General features: G+C 38.8%; 1 protein-coding gene across 1 annotated transcript; it reads right to left on the bottom strand.

The window, feature by feature from the left end:
• Positions 1–17286: 17286 nt before the first annotated feature.
• Positions 17287–24523, bottom strand: btg1 (BTG anti-proliferation factor 1). The gene is made up of 2 exons (XM_087787296.1): positions 24102–24523; positions 17287–21383 (listed from the first exon to the last, which is right to left on the bottom strand). The coding sequence occupies exons 1-2, from the start codon at positions 24244–24246 to the stop codon at positions 20983–20985; spliced, it is 546 nt and encodes a 181-aa protein (XP_087643422.1). The 5' UTR covers positions 24247–24523; the 3' UTR covers positions 17287–20982.
• Between the last annotated feature and the right edge of the window lie 1085 nt (positions 24524–25608).

Genomic DNA, 25608 nt, shown 5'->3' with positions numbered 1-25608 from the left:
AGTAGTAGCTGTAACCAATCACGGCTTCAGACCGTTTGGCTCAATTTGCATACTACCAGGGAAATGTCGAAAATAAATAAAAGAAGAAAAGGAACAAAAAAGAAGAAGAAAAAATTAATCAAAGGTGAAATATATAAATCCATGAACACACAGGTTTACTTTGAAATAAATGGATTCATAAAAATTGAAATGTACAAATGAATCTATGTTTTTATACACAGAAAAACAAGTATTTTAATTCTACTTTTTTCTTTTTTTTTGAAAAATGTATTCACACATTTAATGGTTTATGTATACATTAATTTGGTTATTTAAAACTTTTCCATTTATCGTCATAGAAGAGTTGTTTGTGTGTAACTTCCTCGTATTTGACTCCAAGTGAAGATAAACACAGTTGAAGTCACGTTCCTAACAAACGTCCTGTGGTTTACTTGGCTTCAGATGAAAGTCTAAACAAAAGGATTGTTTTAATTCTCCAGAACTAAAGTTAGACTCCACCTCACAACACGAGAGACACTTGAACTGTATCTTGGAATGTGTTGCACTTGTTCCCACACACACCTTTAGCAGGAACTTCTTTTTTTTAAATCAACAAAGTCAGAACAACGTGCCGTCTTCAGTCTGGCTGCAGTCGCCTTTTGAAATCAGACCGAAATAACAGGTCATCACGGGGAACAACTTGACGGACGAGAACCGCGGCGGCGTAACATGAGTGTCCGGCGAGTGGGTGGACTGTGATTGCCAGTAATGGCCTCATGAATACGCATAGATATTCAGAGTTTTTCGAGCTTTGATTGGAGTGGAAAACATGTTGATTACAGATGGAACAAACGAAAAAAAAAAAAAGCTCAACACACGGGAGTTACAACAACCTTGTGATGACGCACAAACATTTCCTGGTTCCAGAGTCCCTTTACCCTGAAGCAGTGGAGCGCTGTTGCTATCAGGGTTGATTGGAAAGTGTTCGTGAAGATGTGTCCTTGAACGCACCACGGCACATATCCTGCTCTTCTCTAAAGGTTTAACTGACGGTGCGAAGAAGTATTTATCTCAAGCAGCCGGTATTGTTGTAGTAAACCACAAATATATATATTTAAATTGTTATCGACAGTTAGTTTTAATTGACATCAAAGATATTTCAGATAATCTAAATAAAACAAGTATATTTAAATGAACAATATGGTACCTTGCCAAATTGTATCGTATCCAATTGTATGGCATCTTCAAGACTAGATACTAGCATACTACTAAATACTACTACTACTACTAATAATAATAATAATAATAAAAGCATAAATACTGCTGCATTTACTGTGGATAATTTGGAAAAAGAACAATTTCCCGGAGGAGACCTCCTGAGGGATCAATAAAGTTCTACCTAACCTAAGCTAAGCTAAGTCAAGTAATGTATTTCCAAGTTACATGTCTTTGATAATTTTAATAAAATGACTGTCCTTTAATAAAGCACTTAAGCCAGAGTTGACAAATGTATTGACCTTAAAAAAAAATATTTATAGAACGTTATATAACAGGAATTAATGATTCTGATTGGGATGCAATTGTCACTCTTTTTGGAAGTTTTTGAACAATGGTTGAAATCCCTAAGATAAGGACTTATGAATGGCATTGTCTTGATGTTGATACAAAACTGTGACTTCAATTTAAAGAAGCTACTAGTAAGCTCGTATTATAGCTGTACAAATGTAACCATATACGGTGCTCCTTGTCCTCTGTTCACTTCACCTTAGCGCTATTACGGTGACACTAAATCATAAAAATAGATGAAAAGTCGGCCGCAGCTGTCAGGGTAAGGGGGGGGTCAAACGCGTTCGGCAATCCAAAAGGTTGTCCTTACATAATGTGTTAGCGGATACAGATGTTGCGTCAGACCAGTTCTGGCACAGCACATAACACCAACAACATGTGCTCTCGCTCCCCAGAAGGGATTTTTACAATTAAAGGGGAGGTTCTCCTGCTACACCCCAAAAAAACGGGTTGTCATTTAAAATTATTCATTTTTGATTGGTCAGATAGTGAAAACATACCAAACTATTTATTAACCATGATGATAACTTTTCAAATATGTATTGAGTCTACATTTGTACTAAGGTGTCAAAGTATAAGTAAGTTTGGTCATTTTGCTTCAACTTATATGTTTATTTAGGTTGATTCACATGCAATTAAGTGTGTTCCTGGAGCAGAAAAAATAATTGTTGCCTGGATGTTAGTGACAAACTTTTTTAAACTGCTGCTTAAATTTAAGGTCTCTAGGTTTGACTTTGTTCGTTGGACTTTGGATAGTGTATAATAGGGGTAGACGAGGTGAAACTATGATTGTGTGTTATAATACTGTGTCTTCATTTTGAAAAAAACACTTGATGGTACTCTTACGTTTTAGAATCAGGAATTTTTGAATTATCAGAACAGAGCCAAAGATTGTAAAGAAGAGAGAACTACAGTAGTTGCCTTTCAAAATGAAGACGCTGTATGATACCTCACTAACCCATGTATGTATTCAGTAGATTTTTTAAAGGTTAACTCACTCCCATGTTTCAAATGTTGAAGTCTTCCTCTCCAAGATGCAGTAAGTCTCTCATCATTACTATGTTTTGAACTTATTACTTTATAAAGTTCTGCCCCTGTCTGAATTCAGGGCGAACGAGAGGTTACGTAAGCAGAGTGCATTATGACATAATAATGGCTTCACTCCTCCTCCAGCCAGCTGCAATCACTCCCCGCTTTGTTTATACAACGAGTCCCCTGGAGATGAGACTTCCGGGATTCAAACCACCATGTTTGACCAATCACAGTAGAGTGGGTGTGGTTATGGTCTTGAGAACTTGTTACGGTTTATGACACTTTGTATACAATTGTATTGAATAGCCAAGGCACATCAGATACGGACAAAACTTAACACCATGAAGACGTTCAAATAGTATCTTACAGGACAGTGGACATTAATAAATACTAATAAAATTAACTGACTTTGATAATAAACAAGCAATGAGGTTCAAAATGCTCAACCAACCTACAATACAAAAAATATTTTATTCATGTTAACATGAGCACAAAGGGGCCTCAACCCCCTCATGGAGGGCGGATGGGTGGCAAAATAATAAATCTCCGACACCGAGGAGCTACGAGGTTTATTTAGGCCAAACGACCACAATGCATCTTATCTGTGGGGTCGACCGGGAGGTCAAAGGTTACATTATTGGAGGAAAACCCTGGTCGTCTCCTTTCTCACATCATCGACTATTCATGTGGAACGACAGTGTGAACAACAGCCTGCGCTTCCTGTTTCCCTGAACTCACCCTCAAAGCGACAAACGCATCACAGACGAGCAGCAGTTCAGGTATTCACAGCTGCGTGTCGTATCCTCGTCGTGGAAGTTCACGCCGGGAGGATTCTGCATCTGCACGATCTGTAGAGATTCAATGTGTGCATCAACCTGCAGACTCCACTCTTCGAAAAGTACCTTCCGTGTGGCATCATGTGACCTCCCCGGGACTTGACCAATGACTTGTGAAGATGATGTCGTACTTTAAATCATGGAAGAAGTACTTACAGACCAGTACTTATACACAAAAAAGAAAACGATTTCCTTGTAGTGTTGAAAACAAACCCATCTAAATCCGATTGTTCACCAAAAATGTTACTATTTTCCTACTCACCATGTTGACTAATTGCTGGAAGAATCTTTAGTTTATATTTTTTTAAATTACAAGCAAATTGTATGTGCATATGAAGGTCACGGACTGCGCATATTTTCCTTGTTATTCTCGTCCAAAAAGAAAAACTTTAAAACAACCAAATACCTCCAAACTTTTTGTCCGTAATGTTCCTCTTGTAGCGAAGCCTCGACAAGAGGAATTATTGGAATAAAACCTAAACAAGTCTATATTTTTTGCTTGTTTGTAGTTGATGCTAACAAGCTAACATGCTACCGAACAGGAAACAAAAACAACTTTAATTTGTTTCCAAGATGGAAGTTACAGACGAGCAGTATTGAGGTATTACGATGTGTTTAAGTTTTTCTTTTTGTACTAATTAAAGTTGGCGCCGGTCGCTACCGTCCTATAAATATGCATTTCTGCCGACAACAACAAAAAACACGGATTACCATGAAAATAATCCAAACCCTTAGTCAACATTTGGATAAGTAGAAAATGAGAGGAGTTGGAATTTTTCCCTTTAAGGTCCCAGCACGACAGAGCACAAAAAAACAATGTGTTTAAACAACTCAACCTGCCAAAGCAAGTCATCGCAACCACAAGTGACCTCAGAGTAAATGAATCCCATGACTGTGTCACGTTCACTGCAGCTGCTGGAAGACACTCAGAGTCCTCCATTTAAACCGTGATCAGGATCCTTTACAAAAGCTGCTCATTTCGTCTGAGTAAAGCATTTAATAAATGCAAAGAAATAAACAAGCGATAAACTCTCGTCAAAACTAAACTTTGGCAGATGTAATCAGACGTAAACCCAAGTAAATAAATGACAAGTAAGACATGGATTACAGGAAATAAAGAGAAAGAAATGTGGACTAGATTGTGATGGTCTGATGAAGCTTCATGAAGCAGTGTCATTATGTTGAGAGCCCACTAGATGGCGGTCTCTGCACTATTTTCCTTTTGTTCTAATGAAACATCGCTTCATTTTTAAATTGAACATGACATGTATAAACAGCATAAAGGCCGTTATTAATCATTTTAAAGTACTTATTAGAACCTTTTTCTACGTTTTTTTGAAGTTCTACTCTCGGGTGGGAACTCAAGAGTTTACTCATAAAAAAGAAAAGTAAGTAAACAAGGAAGTCATTTCTTCATTAATGATTAATATAAGTTCCGTATGTGTATTTGCTTCTGTGTGGATCATCCAGTTCAGGAGTGGAATTTAGCCTTCATCGGCTCACAGCACAGGATGGTGAAGAAATAATTGTTATTGAGATAAAAAAGAAAAAAGAATGCGATAAAGGCTAACTGATAAGATAGAGAGGAGAAGATGGTGAAATAAATAAATTGATAAATAAGAGATAAATGTTGATTGAATGTACACGTGTTCACCATCACCTCACACTAACAGCTGGACTCGTGACGACAGCGATGAGTCATTATTTAAACCTCAGAGGCTCCTTCAATAAATTCCATTCTTCCATTGTTACAAGGTACTTATCACACGTGCTCATTATTTTCAGAGCTATTAAGGCTCGGGTTCTCTCAGCGTGAAGATTGGTTTCAGGTACATTCCAAAAAAATGAATCTTGTGTTTGCTTCTAAGATGGTTAACAAATGCGTCCCATGGTTTTTCGGGTACGAAACCTGGTTTAATTTGTAGAACAAACGAATGGAAAAAAAACATCTCTCTTTGTAGCGGGGGTCATCGAGAGATGGATGAGAAGTGGGTGGAAGGAGACGTGGATTCTGCTGGACTCTCTGACAGCTGAGGGTGTTTGTGGAAACCCGAGGACGGCGAGATGGGATAAGCTTTCCTAAAAAAAAAGGGGCGGGGGAGGGTTTAAGCACAACAGGTGACGACTGTGTCGGCTCAAACCCTCATTCTTTTTCTAGTCTGAAAGAAGCGAGGGAGGAGAGGAGATGGGGGGGAGGAGGTGGATTCTCGACACACAGAAATACATACACAAGTTCTGAGGGGCTGTTGTTTACATACAGGGTGGAAGTTTGTGCCTCATTGTCTGCCCCCATCTGTCTGGCTTTATCTCAACTTTCCAACCCCACCTCCCCTCTCTCTGGCTTCTCCTCCTCCTCCTCCTCCCTTCACACCCTCCATTGTGGTCCGGTCAGTCCCCCCCTCTTCCTGGCACGCCGGCATGGCGAGAAAAGCTGCTTCCACCCACAGCAACTGGTGGCATTGTTTGCATGTACAAGCGTCCATATGTGCAGAGTCTCCAGCCTGTCTGGTGCGTGAGCATCTGCTGGACACACACCAAAGAGGCGTGGCACATGTCACGCCAAATATCAGATATGAGATAAGATGAGAAGTCTGGCCATGACATTATGACCCTTTACATTTGTCAACTCCATCCGAAGGTCTTTCTATGACGCTAGCCTGTGTAAAAGGGCCAAAGTGTTGCACGGGGGTCACATGCAGCATTTGAAGCAGCGATCAGACAATAAATTAAAAACTAGTTTTATTTTGAAAATTTACTGGGGACATTTGTTAAAAGTTTTTACCTCATAAATTTAATGTTTTCATGTTGTAATTAGGGCTCGAGATTTTTGTCTAAATAAGCTTTAATTTGTTTTATTATAATTATTATTTATTAATATATGTTTGAAGTTGATATTTAAATGAAATAAGTGTTACCGACAAGATCTAATGTTTGAAAGCACGACATATGTGATGACACTTGAGTTCCTATGACGGCAGAACCTCCAAATCCAAGTGCACCTTACGCTACTTTATGAATTCATTATTGGATTTTGCGTAAACAATACGATTAATGGGCATTAATGGTGTCATTAATTGTGATTAAACATAGTAATTGTTGCCCAGCCCCAGTCATAAATCACATAGATGTGTTTCTGACAGCTAACCGTCTTTTTTTTTCTTTCCTCATTAAAACTTGTTTAAGGTCTTTTTAATTCATTTTAATTTGCAACTATTCAACCTAGAATTGTTAGGCCACGTGAAAAACAAGGTGCGTTTTTCACCAACTAATCTTTTTTAATTGTATTTGAAAAAGCAGTGGAATTAAATGTGAAAATAACTTTTTTGCGTGTTAAATGTAGGCAGGAGAAATGTACAGGAGTTTCCTCAACATTTTGGGAAATTTCCAATGTTGTAGTAGCTACTAACAAAATCTGCACTCCTGATTCTGTTGAGTGTGTAAATGGTGTACTTAAATAAAGCTTGTCACTTTTGCTGTCACAAATTGTGCAAACAATAGGCAGATGAATTTGAAACATGTTGCATGAATATATAAGCAAACATATTTCGTTAAATAAACTTGAACATTATCAGGTTTAAAATCATGTCCATGATTGCGAATTATCGTTGTAAATCGACTCAATAAATGAAAATGATTACTTTATTCGACATGAATGGTTCTCGTTCATCATCAAACACACACTTATACATTAATTCAGGGCTGGTTTTTAGTAGCGTAGACCTTCTACGTAAAGATTAACTCACGTTTCACGATTTGAAATTGGAATTTTCATACATTTCTGTGCTGTAAACTTCTAAAACTAGTGCCAGAACCATCTCTGCTTCGTGGCATTTCTACCCACATCCAACCACACCCACGTGGTCTTCAACAATGAATTGGTAAATTGGGTCAACACGTCCCTTCATCTACAAGATCCAGAGTAATTCTAGTGAAATCATACGTTGTTTTGCTCATCAAATGTGTCTAAGGATCAGTCTTTCTCCAGGGCCAAACCCCCTTAATGTCAAATTCTTATAAATATCATCCAGGCTGGTTCAATACATCTGCGGAATTCACTTGTGTTTGTTTCTGGGAAGCTTGATTTGCACGGTGTGTCGGGAGTTGTGTGAACAGGCAGCGTTTCATCAGCCAGGATTAACTCTCACTCGCATGCAACGCTTGTGAAACAGGCTTGATTTAATGTTTGCTCACAGTCATTTAAACTGTCAGGTTTAAATGTTGATCTCTTTTCCAGCGAATCTGATCACTTCACCGCAAAATCGTGCAGTTTCGATGCCGGGTGTTGGCTGCAGATAAATACGGCTGTTTGTTTAATCGTGAGCACAGGTGTGTCGCTCATATGTCGGCAATAACTTTCTTCTAGGTTTTAGCATTTTCAATTAGAAGAGTTATGGATGAATGAAAGAAATAATTTATTTCAAACTTTTCAAACAAAACATTTTTAAATTATTTGAAAATACAAAATAACAAAACAAAAATGAGTACTTCAAGTTGAAAGAAGTAAAGTACTTTAAAAAAAAAATTGTTATCTCAAAATCAATTTTTAGAAAGAGGTTTGTTTCATTGTCAATTAGTTTAAAATGTCCTTTACTTATAATATGAAATAAAGACAAAGGTGTTTCTTTGTGTTACAGTTAAATCCTGTGTAACTCCCAACAAGAGGGAATTGATCTAATAAACTTTTGGGAAACTTGCTCTCTACTTGAGAACCTGGCTCCTGCAAGAATTTAAACAACTGTGATGTCACCTTAAGAAACATTGTATTTGTAATAATACACATACAACTTACATAAATATGAATAAAATATATAGTATCGCACAACTGGAACTATTTTAATTATAGTTGGATTTTGGTGGGAACATACAGTATTTATAATTAATTCTAAAAATGTCATTTTTCTTTGCTAAAAATGGCATGAAAATTATAGTATTACATATATTTTGACACTTTTTAACACACATGAAATGCAGGAGAAACTAAAGGTACCAGTTTCTATGTTAAATAATGGTATATGTGTGTATATATATATATATTTATTCTACCCCAAGTACAGAAATATACTACATTATAATAATAATATTACATCTGTTAACATAGGCTTAGCCGTTTGATCGAGTGACTGGTTACGTGATACGATCATTCTAATCCGATTCACCTATGATTTTATGAAGCACAAAAGTAGGTCAAGCGATGCCTTCATGTTCCAGCGTGTGGCAACAATAAACACACTACAAAAGAAAAAAACAACACACTTGAACTGAATTCAACTCCACAAGGAACATTTTAATGTGAAGAGGTTGCAGCACAACTAGCACATCCAAACACAGTAAGAAAAGTCTTCAAATAGTCTCGAGGATTTAGCATCTGGACGGTTGAATACAACCAGCAACCATTTCAATCGTGTGCCAAATCCAAACAAACAAAAACAAAAAAAGACTTTTTCCAGTTCAGCCGCCTTGTGTTTAAAAAAAATAATAGTTGTATGAAATGAGGCCTGTGATGATGTGGCCCACTTTCTCCTCTGCCATAAACCTGGATTAAACGTGAAATAAAAAGAACAGGGAGGTGGTTCAACTCATCCACTCTCACGTTCTGATATGAAACTCGATAGGTTTACGGCACAGAAAGGTGACGAGTCGTCCTCCTGCGATGAATGGATCCAGATGTGTGTCGGGGGATCAAGTGAAAGGAAAGTGGTAAAACAGCAGCTAAGATGTTCAGAAAGATCAAACAGAGGCAGAAGAGATTTTGGTTCAAAGTGAAGGCAGATGTTTAACTCCATGTTTGCTCGTCTGAAATAGAGCCGTCAGACCCTTTTTTTGTATTGATTTTATTTATTTTATGTTTCGTCTCGTTGGTATTGATAAGTGACTCAAGCAGGAGCGAGAGCATATGCAGATCCACGCAGGAATCCGTGGCAGCCGCACAACCATTCCAACGCTCCGTGTGCTGGAGTCTTCTCGATCTGGTCAGAAGTGGGAGGAGACTCTTGTGATTCCCCGAGACATGAAGCAACAGCTGCAGAACAGTTGCAGGAGTGAATCCTGCTCCCCGGTGACTGAAGGCTTTGTCTGTGATTGAAACTTTTTTTCTTTTGGTCGTCTAAAGGATTTAAAAAAAGTTTTCCTGGGACGTTTCTCTATGTGTTGTTAAAGTTTCCTGACGCTCTCAAGACGCTTCTCCACTTTCTATTTTTATTTAGGGTTTTATTGGTTGTTGTGGTTTTTCCGTGGATTCCTTCCTCATTCTTTCCTACAGAATAAAACACTGAGGTTTTTTTTTACGTGATCTGTCAGTGCAATTATCACCTTGTAATTTCTATTTCAGAAAACCTACAGAGAAACACCTCAAATGAATAAGAGCATAAACATGTCTTTGAAATAAATCAAATATATGGAAAATGAAATTATTAAAATATATTTTTACCATTACTAAAAACAATTCTGGAAACGCCTTCTGCGACATTTATTTCAGCTTTTAAAAACGTTTTTAGGCATTTGAAAAATCATTGATTGCAATGCGCTCATAGAGACGAAAGATGGCAGTAGTGTTCCGGAGCACGAAAAACAGTAGGCGAAGAAGAAAGTGCTCTCTACGCATAGAAGTCCACTATATTATATAATATGTTCTTTATCCTGTTGTAGATATTTATTGCAATGTGTCACATGACCTCCCTAGTGCAGGTAATTAAAAGTAATTTCTCTTTTATGACCAAATAAAAAGATTCTGTAATTTCTCAAGTCGAACATTATCTTGTCAATCAAACCAACGACGATCGTTTCATCCACTCATTGTTGTTGTTGTTGTTGTTCATTGTGTCTCGATAATAAGTAACACATTTGTCCTGGAGCTAAACTTCTTTTACATAGTTACTCATTAAACTGCCTGGTTAATATGGGTCACGGCTGTTTTCAACATTCAATGATTTGTTTGGTGGGTTTTTTTTGTGGTAAATTCCAAAGAAAACCACAGCGAACTCTTTCAGAGTAAATCGTTTTCGTTTGGATGTTCAGCAGTTTAGGACATGAGAAGAGCAGCAGGTGAGATTCAGGACTTTTCTTCTGATTGTATGAACTAATATCTTTGATATTTGTTAAATTTAAAAGAGTGTTTTATGGCTGAGGTATTTTTGATTCACTGAAAAGAACAGCTGAATAAGAGAGAAAAGCTTTTACATTTGATAAAATAACTAAAACCTTTGTAACAAAGCAAACAATGTGGTGACGAAAGTGTTGTTCTGTGGAAAACCTGTGGGTCGTGGCTTAAAGAGCAAATCTACAGCTGCAACACCAACTTGTTGTTTCACTTCTCTTTCTTAATTCATCTCTAATCTAGTTTCTTCCTACACACTTTACCTGCTCGTCTGTTGTGCTACAAAAGCGACATCGTTCCGCACACAAACAGGAAACAGCTGAAATCGAGTGGTGATGCTGATGATGTTGCTTTCCTGTCGGTTTCTCTGTAAGAAAAACAAACCGCCTTCGAACATCTGAGCGGAGGTGGTGAAGCAGAAGATGGAAAGTCACGTCGGCGACCAGAAGCTACAAATATATATATTCTTTTGTCGTAAAATATGAACTGCTATTTGTTTTTTCTTGTACTTTATTTAAGAAACTAAAGCCTCAAAATTGAAAAATGACGACAAGTAGAATTAATCTCGACTCATTGTGTGACAAACGGTTAAAAACATGGATTTTTGGCCAATCACAGCAGAGTGGGTGTTATGGGTTATGGTTATGGGTTATGGTAAACAAGATTCCATCTCCAGAAAGTATTTTCAGAGGGCGGGGCTTAATCACATTTTCTAATTTAATTATTTAAATTAAAGATGAGTATAATAGAGGTCCAAGATCAATTTAAGAAACACTTAAATATGGTGAAAATAGTAATCTCAATATTCAAGTGTAAAAAAAACAACTCATTTTTATTTAAATACTTTTCTTTTATTATACTGTATATAGTTTTTTTTTATTGTTTTGAGAACCAAGAAATACTAAAAAAAATACAAATATATTTATATATATATTTCAAGTTGAAATAGTAATGACTAATAGAAATAAATACAATAAAACAATATTAGAGATTCGACCTAGCTTACCACCTGGTGGTCTGGTGTATAGCACGCTTGCTAGCAGTCAAAGAAGTTATCTTTAGCCATTAGCCAACACACAGTTTCAAATCCTTTTTAAAATGATTCATTTGTATGCTGTGTCATGGGAAACCAGACCTTTTTTTCCACCACTGGGAGGGAATCTTAACTGCTGGATGTTCTATTAGCATTTCAATTTTACAAGATTTGGCCACGAAAACAATCTGGTCTTGTTAACTTCTTAGCGATGTTGGGGAGGTTCAAGAGTTTACACTCAGCACATTATCAAACAATGTTTCTGTATGTCCTGCACCTCAGTGTGGGGCCGAGCCCCCGGTGCTCTGGGCCTCTTTCTGATCCCCCTCCAGCAGAACTATATTTAGGTTCTGCTCCTCTCTCCGGGTCTGGAGAGCGTTGTCTACTGATTGGGAGCGGCAGACCACTGGAAAAAGTTGCCACCATGTCTGACCACAGACTTTTAGATAACCATAAGTGGGTGAATACAAACGGATTGGCCGCGGTTATCGCGGAGGCGTATTATTATTACGCCGAGCATGGAAACTGGATCTGGAAAGAGCTCTGTTTGAAAACGACAGATTATCTGCGTTTAAGAAAAAGGGATCTAATCTTGGCCGCCCAAACCAGGTTGACCAGTTGACAGCCCTATTCTGAAAGACATGCTCGACTAGCAGTGGAGGACGTAAGGTTTCAGATTACAACCTCAAACCTGGAGGCAAATGATGTTATGAGCCTAAAACTAAAGCGTATTTGTAATCATATCGTATGAGGTAAGTAAGTAAGTAAGTTATTTTTATTTGTTAAATAAAGTATATACGTTAAAGGGCAAGATAAAACTGATAACACCTCAAATCTACTTTATATTCTTCTGTATTGGATTTATTTGTTAATAATTCTTGTTATAATCCATCTTTTATTCATACTATTATTATATTATATTATATATATTATTATTATCCTGTATTCTTGATTCATAGTCTTGTTTAAAATTACCTCTTTTTTCCATTAAGTGACCATATAAGGTAAGGTAAGGTAAGGTAAAACTTTATTGTTTTTTCCAATAGCCACAGAAAATACAGCAATTTTTCATAAAAATTAAATCAAAATAAAATAAAATAAGAACAAGAACAAATAGAAATAAAGAGAAAGAACAAGATGATACAATCTATATATACATATATATATATATATAAAGACTGGTTTTCAGTGGCTAATACTAGTTAGCGTGGGATCCATCCGTGTGTACCAGCTCTAACAAGAGCAATGATTTCACCACATATGGTTGTGAAGAATTAACCTCTCAGCTGTGAGGCCGTCGGTGCAACTGGTGACACCAGCAGTTTGGAGAAGCTAGAAGGTAAATATAGAAAGAGGGCGAGTGGGGCAAACAGATTATTACTTATAGTGTTTGTTGCCATACACTTGTCGTGTCGATGCGTTTGTTTTTGGGGATTAAAAGCATTATCCAGGGGAAGAATTTGTTGTTATGTTATTTTACCGGTGTCCTTTATTTGTCTAAAGACAAGTGAATGTAATGTGAAGCTAACGCTAGTTAAAAACTAACAACTATATATATGACATTTTTAAAAGTTATAAATATCCAATGACAAATGCAGCATATATATGGAAACATATCGGTGCCTTCAGAATATTTAAAGATTGAATTGAACATTTTAGATGTTGATACTTTGATCGTCTGCGTGTCGCATGATTGGCTTAAAGTTCAAGGAAGTAGCTCAGCATTCTTTTGTTGTTTACATTGAATTAAAATGCTACAAACTTAAAGAAAATTAGGTTTGAAACATTTTTTATGTCTAGAATTAGTATATGGAATTCTATTTGCAAACAAATGTAAAATAATTTTGAAAATAAAATCGAATTTTGATTCGATTATTTAAAAAAAATTACATTTTTTAATGTCTAAATAATTTAATTTAATAACTTCAACATTTGAAATTCATAATTCAATAATAAGATGGCACTGATATACTTCCACACATATAGTTGTGTATATTTACCCATTATTTATGTTATAGAATGTTGTAAGATCGTCTTAGTTTGGTTGTTTTGTTCGAGTTTAGTGCAAATTTAATATTGCGATCGATGGGATAATCAGGATAAAATTGACTTTTTTTATTTCTCTTTCATAGTCAGACGTGATTTTCCTGACCTCCTGAGAACAATAGACACAAAGGATAACAAAAAGTTCCACCACAAAGTTCCTGATCCAGGGAAAAGCCAAAGACTCTCATCAGAGTAAAAACAAACATCCTGTTTTCTTAACTTAATGTTGGTTCCCCCTGAGAATACAGTTTAATGTCTAAGTTTCTTCTCGACTCTAAGAAGCCAGTCGCGGTTCAATGTTTACTCTGTGCTGTTTTCCTTTTCCCGGCGAATGTACTTGTGTTATCTCTTCTGGTGTTTATGACTTTTAGGTCAAAGTCTTCACAAAGTCACATGTTCCCTCAAACAACGTGCCTCGCTGTAAACACGCACAGACAAAGCCTTCTTTTCACACCGGCTGTTTGATTTAAGCTTTTCAAACGCTTCGCTGCCGCACTGTAATGACCTCTGCCCCCGCGGGCCCGTCACTCCGCCCGGGATAAGAGATCCAGTCCTGGATGTCTTTGTCCTCCACTGTCTTCAGTCGAGGCTGAGTGTCCCACCAGGGCGAGGACCACTGGTGGGAAGGGCGTGTGAAGTGGGGGTGTGAAGGCAGATGCCACAGAATGAATGGTGCCCCCAGGAGAAGAGGAGGAGGTCACAGGAGGCTTAGAGACCCACGAGACAAACCCAGGAAGAACCGGGGGGGCCCGTATGGAAGACAATCGATGTGTCCTTGGCTTCTATCAGATACACAAGCTATAGGGCTTGAATGCTCTTCAAATGTGCTTTATCTAAACATTACAGTGGAATCTAAGTTTGAAACTCTTGCCCATCCCTCGCTTTCAAGTCACCTCTGACCTCTAGTACCAGTCCATGAGGCATTTCTTTTAGGCCACACAGAAAGAAAAAAGAATTCATATAGTTTATGTTAGACCGATCATTACTGTCCGGAACGTGTTTCATTTAGCAAAAGAGACCCGTGAATCGCGCACTTCTTCACTTACACTTAGTATTTTGAGTGCACAAGTACGTTCCAATAAGCAGTGTGCGAAAATGTAGTGCGAAATGAGCACTCAATTGGCAAGAAAATTGATTGTGGATTGATGGACACTTTCCACCCTCAACAACCGCCATCTTAGTGACGTTAAAGGAAGCTACGTCACTAACCACGGGTCTTCAGAGAAGATACCAACATGAAAGTCTCAAGAAAACCACAAAACAACACAACAACACAACTTAATAACTCCATTAGCAAAAAGTGCTGTCAATTGTTGACGATAGTGTTCCAAAGGCCGGTTGCAATCAACGTTAAAAAGTAGTAGAAGAAGAAGCTGTCGAGTCATTTCAGGTAAGTTTGTAGTGGCAGTGTTTGATTTGAGACAGTACTACATGTCGAAATTTGAGCACTGGGCAAGTACGTGCACTGTTTTAACATGTACTGCAAACCAGCGCACTCTGAGAAGTGCGAGATTTGGGACACAGTCCTGATTTTTTCTGAAATAACATTAGCCTGTGACAGTTGAAATGTCAACACGCTTGCTTCAGTCAAGTTTTCTCAAAAAAGAAACCTGTAAACCAGTGAAAATTCAGGAACAAAATAACTATTTCAGTCCTCATTTCATATAATTAATGCTAAGACATTGGCACGAAGGCTCTTTAATGTAGGAGACGCACACATACAGAACAACATCGTCAGCATACAATCATATTCCAATCATACATCTTGTTGTAACCAGTCCAATCTTGCTGAATCAGTTATAGTAGGATGTATTTTTGATGCACTTAATTGTAGTTTTTTCAATCTACTCTACTGTTTTTATTTGAAGGCCGCACAGGAATATAATTCCCACATTTACCTAGTCCGAGGTACACCAAATGTTGGGAACCATGTTCTAAAAGACACTGACAGTACTTCACTTTGCCAAAAAACATTTTCTCAGCACCGTTATGGCTTATTTGACATGCCTCTTGAAATCTTAGCAACACTTTGGCAATAGAATGTTGATGTGTGAGTGGGACAGAAAAAAAGTTTCACTTCTGTTTATCAGGCAGAGATTGTATTTGTTAGTATCGTGGAGAAAAAATATGACAACTTTAATTACTTCAAATTATACGTCATTGTGAGCACTTTCTATTTGTGTAGTGTCATGCAAAGATGTCAAATATTGTGCTTAGCTACTGGTGGCAATTGTGCTAGTACTGTCACCACCTGTCAATCAAGTTACAGCGGTTAGGCGTAAGCAAAAAAAACAAAAGCGTAACTTGACGAATACTGCCTTCCCGAGTGTGTATAACCGGCTGCTTATCTCACCTAGTAAAGCAAAAACAATGTGGAATGACTTTAAACACATTTTGTCGGTGAAGTCACTTAAAAATATATATTATTTATATGTTTTTTATATTATATACATATTAGTTTCTGTTTTGAGTTAGATTTGAACAAGAGAAGGTTTTTTTTTAATATTCCTAAATCCAGATCAAACTACAGATATAGCTATAAGTCTGGACTCAGTTTTTTTGTAAATATATTTGCCATGAAAAGATATTTGCCGAGGCAGCAGTGGCATGAGAGGATTCCGGGGTTGGTCAACGGTAACAGGTGTGGGCGCCAAGCTCTAGCCCACATCCCATAAGCAGGCCAAGGCATGTCAACAAACTGGGCGCGTCTGGGGCTCGGCAGTCACTTGGACAAAAAAAAAAAAAAAAGGGTTTTGATGCAGTCGGACAGTTGAGAGTTGAGTAAATGTGAGTTTGTGTTTCACAGGATCCTCTCAAACGTGATCCGTTTGAAGCCCTCACTGATCCATGTGAATCCCGAACAGCAATCACTTCCAGCATTTCAAAGCACATCGTGTGGACATTTGGTCACGCAGTGATTGGATCCACTGACCGCAGCACGCAGCAGGGCGTTCCAGGCAGAGCCGGAAAGTGACTAATGAGGTCCTCGAGTCACTTTCAATCACAGCCTTACCAAAAAAAAATCACAGTCAGGGTTAAAACTTGGTGAAAAGTATTTAAACTCTTCAGTGGTAAACGTGAGTATTTTGTGACTCAGAAGTGGTGGTTTTGTCTGTCCGGTCCTTTTTTGGCACAGATGGTCGAGTCAGTCTGCTTAGACTAGGAGGTCAAATTCCAATCCGGGCCTCAGTCAGTCAGACACCAGTGGCTATGTTTGCCTAGCTTCTCTAATGCTCAAAATGTAGCGGAAAATTTCTCATGAATTTATTTAGGTTCCAGAGGTTTAAGCCTTTATAGACGGATTTCGTTGTTTAAGGAAAATAAGTTACCTTCATAATGGGGAGTTGTGTTAAGAAATTGTTAATGAAATCAAAATAAGAGTTTTAAGATTGTATCTTAATCTTTATAGTTATTTCCCTTTGTTCTTGTTCTAATTTTATTAATAATTTCTGCATTGCTGTGGCTAATTGGAAAAATTTCCAGTGGGATGAATAAAGTTCTACCTAACCTACCCTAAGATAACCTTTTCCTACGGGCCAATGCTCCTCTTTTGAAACCATTTCGGGGTTAATTTTGCCACTTTTCAATTAATTAAATAAGATATATGAAGTTGTTTTTTATTTTTAGGATTATGTTTACGTTTGTATAAGATGCTGAGAATGATCATTTTCTTCGGAAATGAAGACACAGTAATCAGGAAGTATGATGCCAAGATAGGAAATCTTTTATTACAGAGAAAAAAACTTTTCTTCCAAAATATAGAAATCTGTACAACTTCCGCACAATCAATTTACATGAACTGTACAAATTTACAGCAGTTCATCACAACATACCCAAGGAAAAGAAACTGAACACGATAAAGATGTACTGACATGAAAACACGAGATAGACGGCGTTTCTTCTTGGGTAAGCTCGGATTTTTTTTGTGTATTTTCTGCTTTCTGTAAGTAAAAAGGGAAACAAAAACGACAAAAAAAGAAAAAACGAAGAAAAAAAAAAACAAAGGATACGTCTACGCTTACTGATCATGGAAACTACGTTTTTTTTCTCTTTAACCAAAACGACTTTGGTCCTTGCCAACACTCCCGTGACAGATGGCTTCGCTTACAAAAAAAAAGTGGCATTCATGTTAAAATATGAAATACAAAAAAGAAAATACATCAAACACCACAGCAATTATTGGCACTTCCCCCGTGTAATGTCATGTACTCTACCATTGATCGTACAGTTACAATACATTCTACAATATTCACCTCGAATGTGAAAGTGGCAATAATTTAACTATAAATGATGACAGTTCATGACGACAACAAAAACTGCTGTTCCCTTCCCATTTCACGTCTTAACATGTACACCTTTTCAATAAGCTTATGTGTTGAATGTCCGAGGCCTGAGTTTGGCAATACATTCCAGGTGAGACTCCAATTGTCCCCAAAACAACAAAAAAACTCACATGACTTCAACTGGACATATTTAGTGCATTTAATGTGCTGTTTTTTTTTTTATCTCAAACTATTCAAAGCGCTCTTATCACGACAATTACCGCGCAAAGGTTCAATGGATTCCATTTAAATAACTCAATATTAGTGAGGACTAAAACCATTGGGTCGGTGAACGAGCAGTTGAACTGGACAAGTGAGCATTTCATTTTTGGAATTGGCTTTAAAAAAAACTGTCAATAGTATAATATCACCAGACAAAAAGAAGGGAAATCTACCAGTGTGAACATTTAACACATTAAGTGGAAGGTGACGAGACAATTTGCCTCGCATCCAAAAGCTAGACCAAAATATTGTCACGACATTTTTTTCTTCTTTCAAACGCCATCATGGAGCAGCATGACATAAACGTGGCGTTCACCATGGAAACCGAAACCTCTGGGCTTGCGTCCCGGGCGAGCTCCGCTCCATATGGCCAACATAGAATCAGGCGTTTTCACAGATTGCTGAAGGGAGTATCAGCAAAGAGCAAGGTTGAACAGGGGGAATTGGGGAGTTGCAGTGCGTCAAAGGCTATAGCTCTATTACCCATGATCCTCTCAGGCTTAGGGGAGCTTAAACACCCGTAGCTCTGGTCATGAGTGGAGAACTTGCCCGCTGTGACAGATTTGGCCAGTGGCTAAGGCTTGGAGAGTCGTCATTGCATCTGTCGCAGCTCGCAATTTTCCACCCAGAACCAAAACCAGGAGGTAAGTGCGGGTAGACAACCACCACGTCCTCTCAAAAAGCATGTAAACATCGTTGCTACTAAAACTTCCATCAAAAAAAGTAATACAGTGAGATGAATCAGGAAACAAAAAAAAGGTCCGGTACCCTCAATTCTTCATCTTATATTCATGGTTTCACGTCTTAATCACCCACCGAGTGCAGCTTGAGCACGTCAAGCATGTGTGCTGGTTTTTGATCCACCACCGCCAAAGCAAGGGTTTTTAACGGCAAGAGCTCAGGATTGAGCGCTGAAGTCAAGAGAGAGGGGCTAGAGGGATTTTAGCTGCCCTGGACAAAAAGCGTCCGGCTCTGGCCCCCCCCCCAGTCTTCACTGAACCAAACCCCGACCTGCCGTTTCCCCAGGTGCTCGCAGTGATGGATGATGATATGTGTCACATTGAGTCTACCTGTATCAACAAGGGTCACGGTCAAGCTAGCGTCATGCTTGCTCACCTTTGGCTGAAAAAAAGGAGGTCTGACCTGAGCTGTGATATGTGGCACTTGAGGGCACCCTTCTGCCTTACAGTTAAAAGCAAGAGGGTGGAGGTAAAGCTGCCAGATTACAAATGGGGAACGCTCCAAAACTAGGGGGTCCCCTGCAGCAAAAATCACACCCCAGATGCCCAGCTGATAACACCAATGGCTCATTATTCATGAAAAATGAGGTCTCCTTAAGGCAACGCACAAAAAGGATCAGCCTTTCCCCCTTAATCGATGCCTTAGAAAAATAGAAACAAAACTACTAAAGTTAAGGCTAACAAGGCCTGGAGTTGCTTACGATTCAAGTTCTAATTCACTGCAACAGTCAGACCTCCTCTGGCCAAAGCCTCGCGTAGTTCCGACCTCTGAAGACTAGCCAGCAACACGCCTACGGTGCATCTTTGTGCATGTATGCGGGGCATACAGGATGTGGAACAGGGGCAGGAGACAAAAAGATTGGGTGAGACTACGGTTAACATTTTAAAAAGAATATCATACACAACAGCTGAAATGTTGATACAGTGTAAAATGTGGGTTTTGTTTGGATGGGATCTCCAGAGTTAGTGATACTACTGATTAATAGACAGCTGGCAAACGAGCTAGAACATTAGCAGGGCAATAAGAATGGAAAATATGACATTCGAATGGATGGAATGCAGGCAATTCTCTCAAAAGTACACATCCCACACAATCTCACGTCAAAGTGCATTCAATGTCAATTTGAAAAAGAGCCACATGATCAGAATTTTGGGTAGAACGAACATCTTTATCTTGCCATAATTAGAAATTTTCATGATTACGTGGTACGGTGGAACAGTGGTGAGCAAATCCACAACACAGGAACTTGATTGAAATGTCACAACATTCATTGACTTGAGGAAGATGGGATGGCTCCCGAATCCTCCAGGAAAGCTACAAATACATGGATGACTATATGGGGAAACACACTGGTATCCATAGGTACCAATGGCCACCACACATTGCACTGGGACTTTAATACAGGCCGCCTAAGTTAAGCCAAAGCTTATCGAAGTTGGTTAAAAAAGAACCACACTCTTTTCTCCTGCAGCTACGGGGACAGGGGAAATGGTCTGTAAAGGAAATAATCTTTTTGGGGTGTCTTTTACCTTGAGAAAAAAAAATCTTAACTTCAATGGTCGTTAGTCGGGAAACAAAACAAATTACAAATATTTCAATTGTGATTTTGGAGCGTAGTTCCTGTCAATGGTTACTTACAAATCATGTTTTGGTGTCTTGGGTGCGTGTATAATATGTACCCATGCTAGCGGGATAGAAAAGTGCAAAGTCAATGCCGACTGCCCCAACAGAGCTGATCCCTGTGTTGTTGTACAGTTGGGGTAAGTAAAGCAAGTCTCCATGGGGATTCCTGGTTGGTTGGTTGGTTGGTATAGCTGCCCCAACAGTTCCACAAAGTCCACAAAGCATCTCCTAAAAACCGGAGTACCCAGCTAATCCAATGAATACAACAGAACAGATGATAATGGAAAGGGGATCAAATATCAAACCTACAAGGTTTCCATCACCTGGTCGATAAGGTCACATCCTCTGTTTTTTTTTTCTTTCGCTTTTCTCCTTTTACTATTTAATTTCATATTCTTAGCTTTAAAAAGGCTGACCCTGACCTGATCACATGACCTGACCAGCCAGAGCATGACCCTGAAACAAAGTAGGCCGAGGCAGTGAGCCTGTTTAACTGGACACAGTCATCATGTTGTAGGCTTTGGAAGGACTGGCTCTTCCCATCACCATCAGTTCTTCCTTGCAGCTAATGTGACTGTCCACCAGGGGGCTCATAGCCGAGCTTCCTGAGCTGGAGCTGGTTGCTGCAGACATTGGCATCACCATGGGGCTGGGCTGGGATTCGTAAAGAACACAGATGGAACCGTCCTCGCCGATGCGGTAGGACACCTCGAAGGGGTCGACCCAGAGTGTGAGCTCACTTGGCAGCAGATGGTAGAGTTGCTGGATGGTCAGACCGATGCGCTGACCTGCCTGTCCAACCAGTGGGTCCATCTTGTGGTTGATACGGATGCAACGATAACCTGAGCCTTTGCATGGCCTGTCTGGGAACCAGTGGTGCTTGTATTGCTCTGTAAAAACAAACACAAAAAAAAGCAAAAGCCTTTAATATGTGCAACACCCATGATTATCTGTTTAACCTCATTAACCTATTAAAATAATTAGTAAATGAGAAAAATTGGCACGCCAGATCATCAATTGCTTTATAAACCAAATACCAACTGTAACTGAAAGAATTTAATTAAACCATTCAAGAAAACTACTTTAAACTAATATATAATATTTACTTGGTAGGTTATATTAGTTTTGAATTTATAAGGTTCTCAGCTGTGTTGGTTTAAAAACAATCAATGTCAAACGAAAATACAGATTCAGTGTTTTACTCGTTTTTATTTAATATTAAGATAAGATATAAAAAGGTGTACAGAAAGTTCCACAGGTTAATATTTCCAGGTCATAAAAGAATCCAAAGCTGTGGAAAAGGCTAGACAAACAGTACCACCTGTTCCAGGACTGATAAGCAGCCATAAACAGCACAGCCCTGAGCGTACGTGACTCAACGAGAGGCTGTTAAAATTGCACAATCCCACCCCTCGCTGCCGTCGGTGTCACAAAGTCTCCCACGACTGACCGCCCTGGACAAAAACACCAAAAGAGTCCAACACTCGATCAGGCATCTGGGACACCAAACCCCTCCTCTTAAAGGGATAGAACACTTTTAATGGAAAAAAAAAATCTCAAGCGAGTGTTATGACATGAACTGTTCTTTTTAGGCTTTTGAGTGGGGAAGATTCATAAATAAATAAATCTTTCATGTGGATTGGCACAAACGTAGGAAATGAGTTCTTGATGTTTTCTTTGTTCATACAAGTTGCTGGATCCCATCTACCCTTGCTTCCCCCCCCTGGCAAGTCTCATCTGTATTGAATTCCCATTCATGCCATTACATTGTGACCAATGAAAGATAATGTAAGAAAAGTAGGCCGGTGTTGATGCCAGGGCCCCGCAGGCCACCTGTATGCATCTGTGGGATAATAACACCCCTCCCTTCCTCTGCTAACAAAGTCTTATCACAGACGTCTGTGTGCAGCTAATGGAGGGCCTGGATGATCTTTCTGCTTTTTTTCAGCGAGGCACAAAGGCATCTTACCTACAAACCCTAGAGCAGCTGGGAAAGGATAAGCTCAGCGAGGCCTATTCTTAAAAAAAAAAAACAGGCCATGGGAGGAGGGACGGTCGGGGAGTAACTAATTGTAAAACCAGTCAATCTAATCTTTTTGTCTTATAGCTAACGCTTTTTGCCTGACTTGAGTTAGAACTATTTAAAATAAAACGATTTTCCCCCAATTGTATTGATTATGAAAAAAGAAGACAAGCATTAGGTAACGTGGCATTTTCCCCTCGGTTTAACAAAGAAAAAATAGGTTTGGATCAGGTAAGGGAACAGTTTCTTTGTTACGCTGGATTCCCCTCCATTTCCCTGTTGACTATGCAGCACATTTAATGTCCTATAGGCTCCAACTAAGCATCCCATCCCCCCACAGACGGCTCTGAAACCCAACTTTTGTCTGTTTACAAGCACAACTGCACAGCCCCCACGCTGGCGATAAACATGGCGTTGGTCTGCAAAAACTAAAACATTTCACGGACAAACTATGCCATCCGACCGCTTTCTTTAATGTAAAAATTACACTTTAGAATAGCGGGTCTAATTTTTTAAAGTAATAAAATGAGTTTCTCTGGAATGAAACCAGGAAAATCCTTAAGTAGGTCATCGTGTTCTACAGTAAGTGGAAGGGAAACAGATGTACAGCAGATTTAGAGTCTGATCCTGGAATGTGTTTATAGGCCTCAATATGCTCGATCGTCAAACTATAAACTCATAAAACTATTAAAATAAAATATTTTTGTACTGCTAATTGGAATTATATTTATTCGTTTTTAGGAGTGACTTCATGTTGTGCTTAAGAAGATAAAATAATAATAAACTATAGCAATAAGTGGTGTTTAGTTGTAAACGTATGCATGTAAATAATTATGTGAATTAATCAAATAATAATCTGATAATGTGATTGTTTAAACGATTAAAAGGGAATATAAAGCTCAACTTTTAAAAACAGGGAAAAGCAGTTGGCGTCCATTTACTGTATTTTAGACATTATCAGTGTTCGATATTTAATCTCGCGTATAATTCTAAATGTGTTTTCTATAATCTAAAAAAAACAAAACAATATTTTAATAATAAATTCGCTTCAATAAGTCAATGTGTATTTTCCCAACCATGGTTTAAAATGGTTATTTAATCGTGAATGCTGTGTTTTTGGCGGTAGAGATAAACAATCCTATGCGCTCGCATTACGTAATTGACTTGTTTTGCTCGAGCCTCACAGCCGCGGCGCACTTCCTTGTTTGCGCCGTCGACGTCCCATCCCCCCACACCGAGAGAAAAGCAACACACAAAAAAGAAAAAAAAGACCCGCGAACGTCTCGGTTAAACGTCGTCTATTCCACGAATAAATCCCTTACATTCACAATATCAGCCAATTTTCGATTTTTTTTTCCTGTGTCAACAACCGTTTTTTTTTTTTCATGGACTGGCGCGCATGCGCAGTGGCGACCCCCTGATAGTGATACTCGAGAGAACAAAGAAGTGCTTCTTCTTAGTTTACTTTCCAAACAAATACGAAGCGAATTTAACTCTATAAGAAAAAAGACGTCGTTGCGTTTTTTCTATGCGTTTTAAGTACATAAAAAAAATGTTTTTGTTGAGTTTTTTGTTTTTTCCTCACCTGACAGAATGTCCTGTAAGCTCTGGCTGAACGTCTGGACCTGTCGGTCGTTTACGTGTCCCTTCACCCGCAGGAATCTCGTCAGAAATCCCACGGCGGCGTTAATCTCTGGTTTCATGGTTCCTCGAGCACAAAGGGTATGCATTGAGAACAGCGCGGCCACGGCCTGGTGGGTCTTCTTCTCCTCGGCTTTTTTTCTTTTCTTTTCTATCTTCTGCTTGTTTTTATCCGACTCTGCTGCGTCTCCTTCCTTCCGGGCGTTGCTTCTTGTTTATCGGAGAGAGAGAGGAGCGGAGAGAGACCGGAGGAGCGGCTCGTCTGTTGGTAAATAACAAGAGAGAGGGGGGTGTGTGTGAGTGCGTGACCCGAGACTCCACGATGGTACGTCCTCCCTGCTCACAGTCCGCCGCCAGAGTGAACTCCACGGAGGGGGAGAGCAGCTATTTATACCCCTCCGCCCCCTCCTCCCCCTCTCTCTCTCTCTCAGCAGCAGACACGAGCGGCTCCAGCAACAACGGAGGACCAATCACAGCCTCGCTCTGCGCCCGACGAGCCTCATATAGGAGGAGTGGTGCGTTCACGTCACCGCGCTGAAAATAAACAGAGGCACACAGTGGGGAGCCACGCTGCTGCTGCTGCGTTCACGGCACCGAAGGAGAGAAGGAAGAAAAAAAAGAAAAAAAAAAAAGGGAGCAAACAAAAACAAATCTCATCTGGTGTGCGTGGTTGTACGTGACGGATGGAGTCGTCAACGCAGCTGCTGGTGTTTATATAATAATAATAATAGCGTCATATAATACTGCAGAGCATATTTATATGATGGTTTGAACTCTTGTCGATGCACAAACATTCTCCCCCACTTTTATGTTCATGTTTGCAGTTATTTTAAAAGTTCCTTTTACTGCATCTTTGTCAAAACGACAAACTTAAACTGCTCGTCTGTAACGTCCATCTTGTATTGAAGCCTTATACATTTAATATTTATATTTAATTCATAAACATTTAACTACAGAGCATATTTATGATGGTTTAAAATCTAAAACTAAATCACTTAGTACTCCGTACTGCTTGTCTTTAACGTCCATCTTGTATTGAAGCCAATTTTAACACTTTTATGTTAATGTTTGCAATTATTTTCAAAGTTTTCAAATGTTTATTTTCAGAGTAATCAGTTATTTTTTGGAGTTACAGACAAAAATGTAAGTTCATTTTAACGTAGCGACTGGTGCTCAATTTTCGTTTTACTGCATCTTTCTCAAGAATGGCAAAGTTAAAAACACACAAATACCCCCAAACTGCTTGTCTGTAACGTCCATCTTGTATTGAAGCCTGGACATGAGCAATTCTTCTGGAAAAAAGAAAATAAAAAAGTATTAATTAAAATATTGTTTTAAGCGGAAGTTGTTGGGTCATTAGTGTAATGTCACTTGCAACATGTTTTAACATGTTCCTCATGTCGAGGCTTCAATACAAGATGAAAATTACAGACAAACATGGAGGTATTTTA

This window comes from Callionymus lyra, chromosome 3 (genome assembly GCF_982586985.1).
Source record: "Callionymus lyra chromosome 3, fCalLyr1.hap1.1, whole genome shotgun sequence".
NCBI lineage: Eukaryota > Metazoa > Chordata > Actinopteri > Syngnathiformes > Callionymidae > Callionymus > Callionymus lyra.
The sequence above is the reverse complement of the archived record's forward strand: the minus strand, read 5'-3'. Positions and strand labels throughout refer to the sequence as shown.

Excerpts from the sequence above, each read along its gene's own strand:
- btg1 (XM_087787296.1), bottom strand. The coding sequence starts at position 24,246 with ATGCATACCCTTTGTGCTCGAGGAACCATGAAACCAGAGATTAACGCC. Across the intron at positions 21,384-24,101 it reads CTTACAGGACATTCTGTCAG|AGCAATACAAGCACCACTGG; the intron begins GTGAGGAAAAAA and ends TTGTTTTTACAG.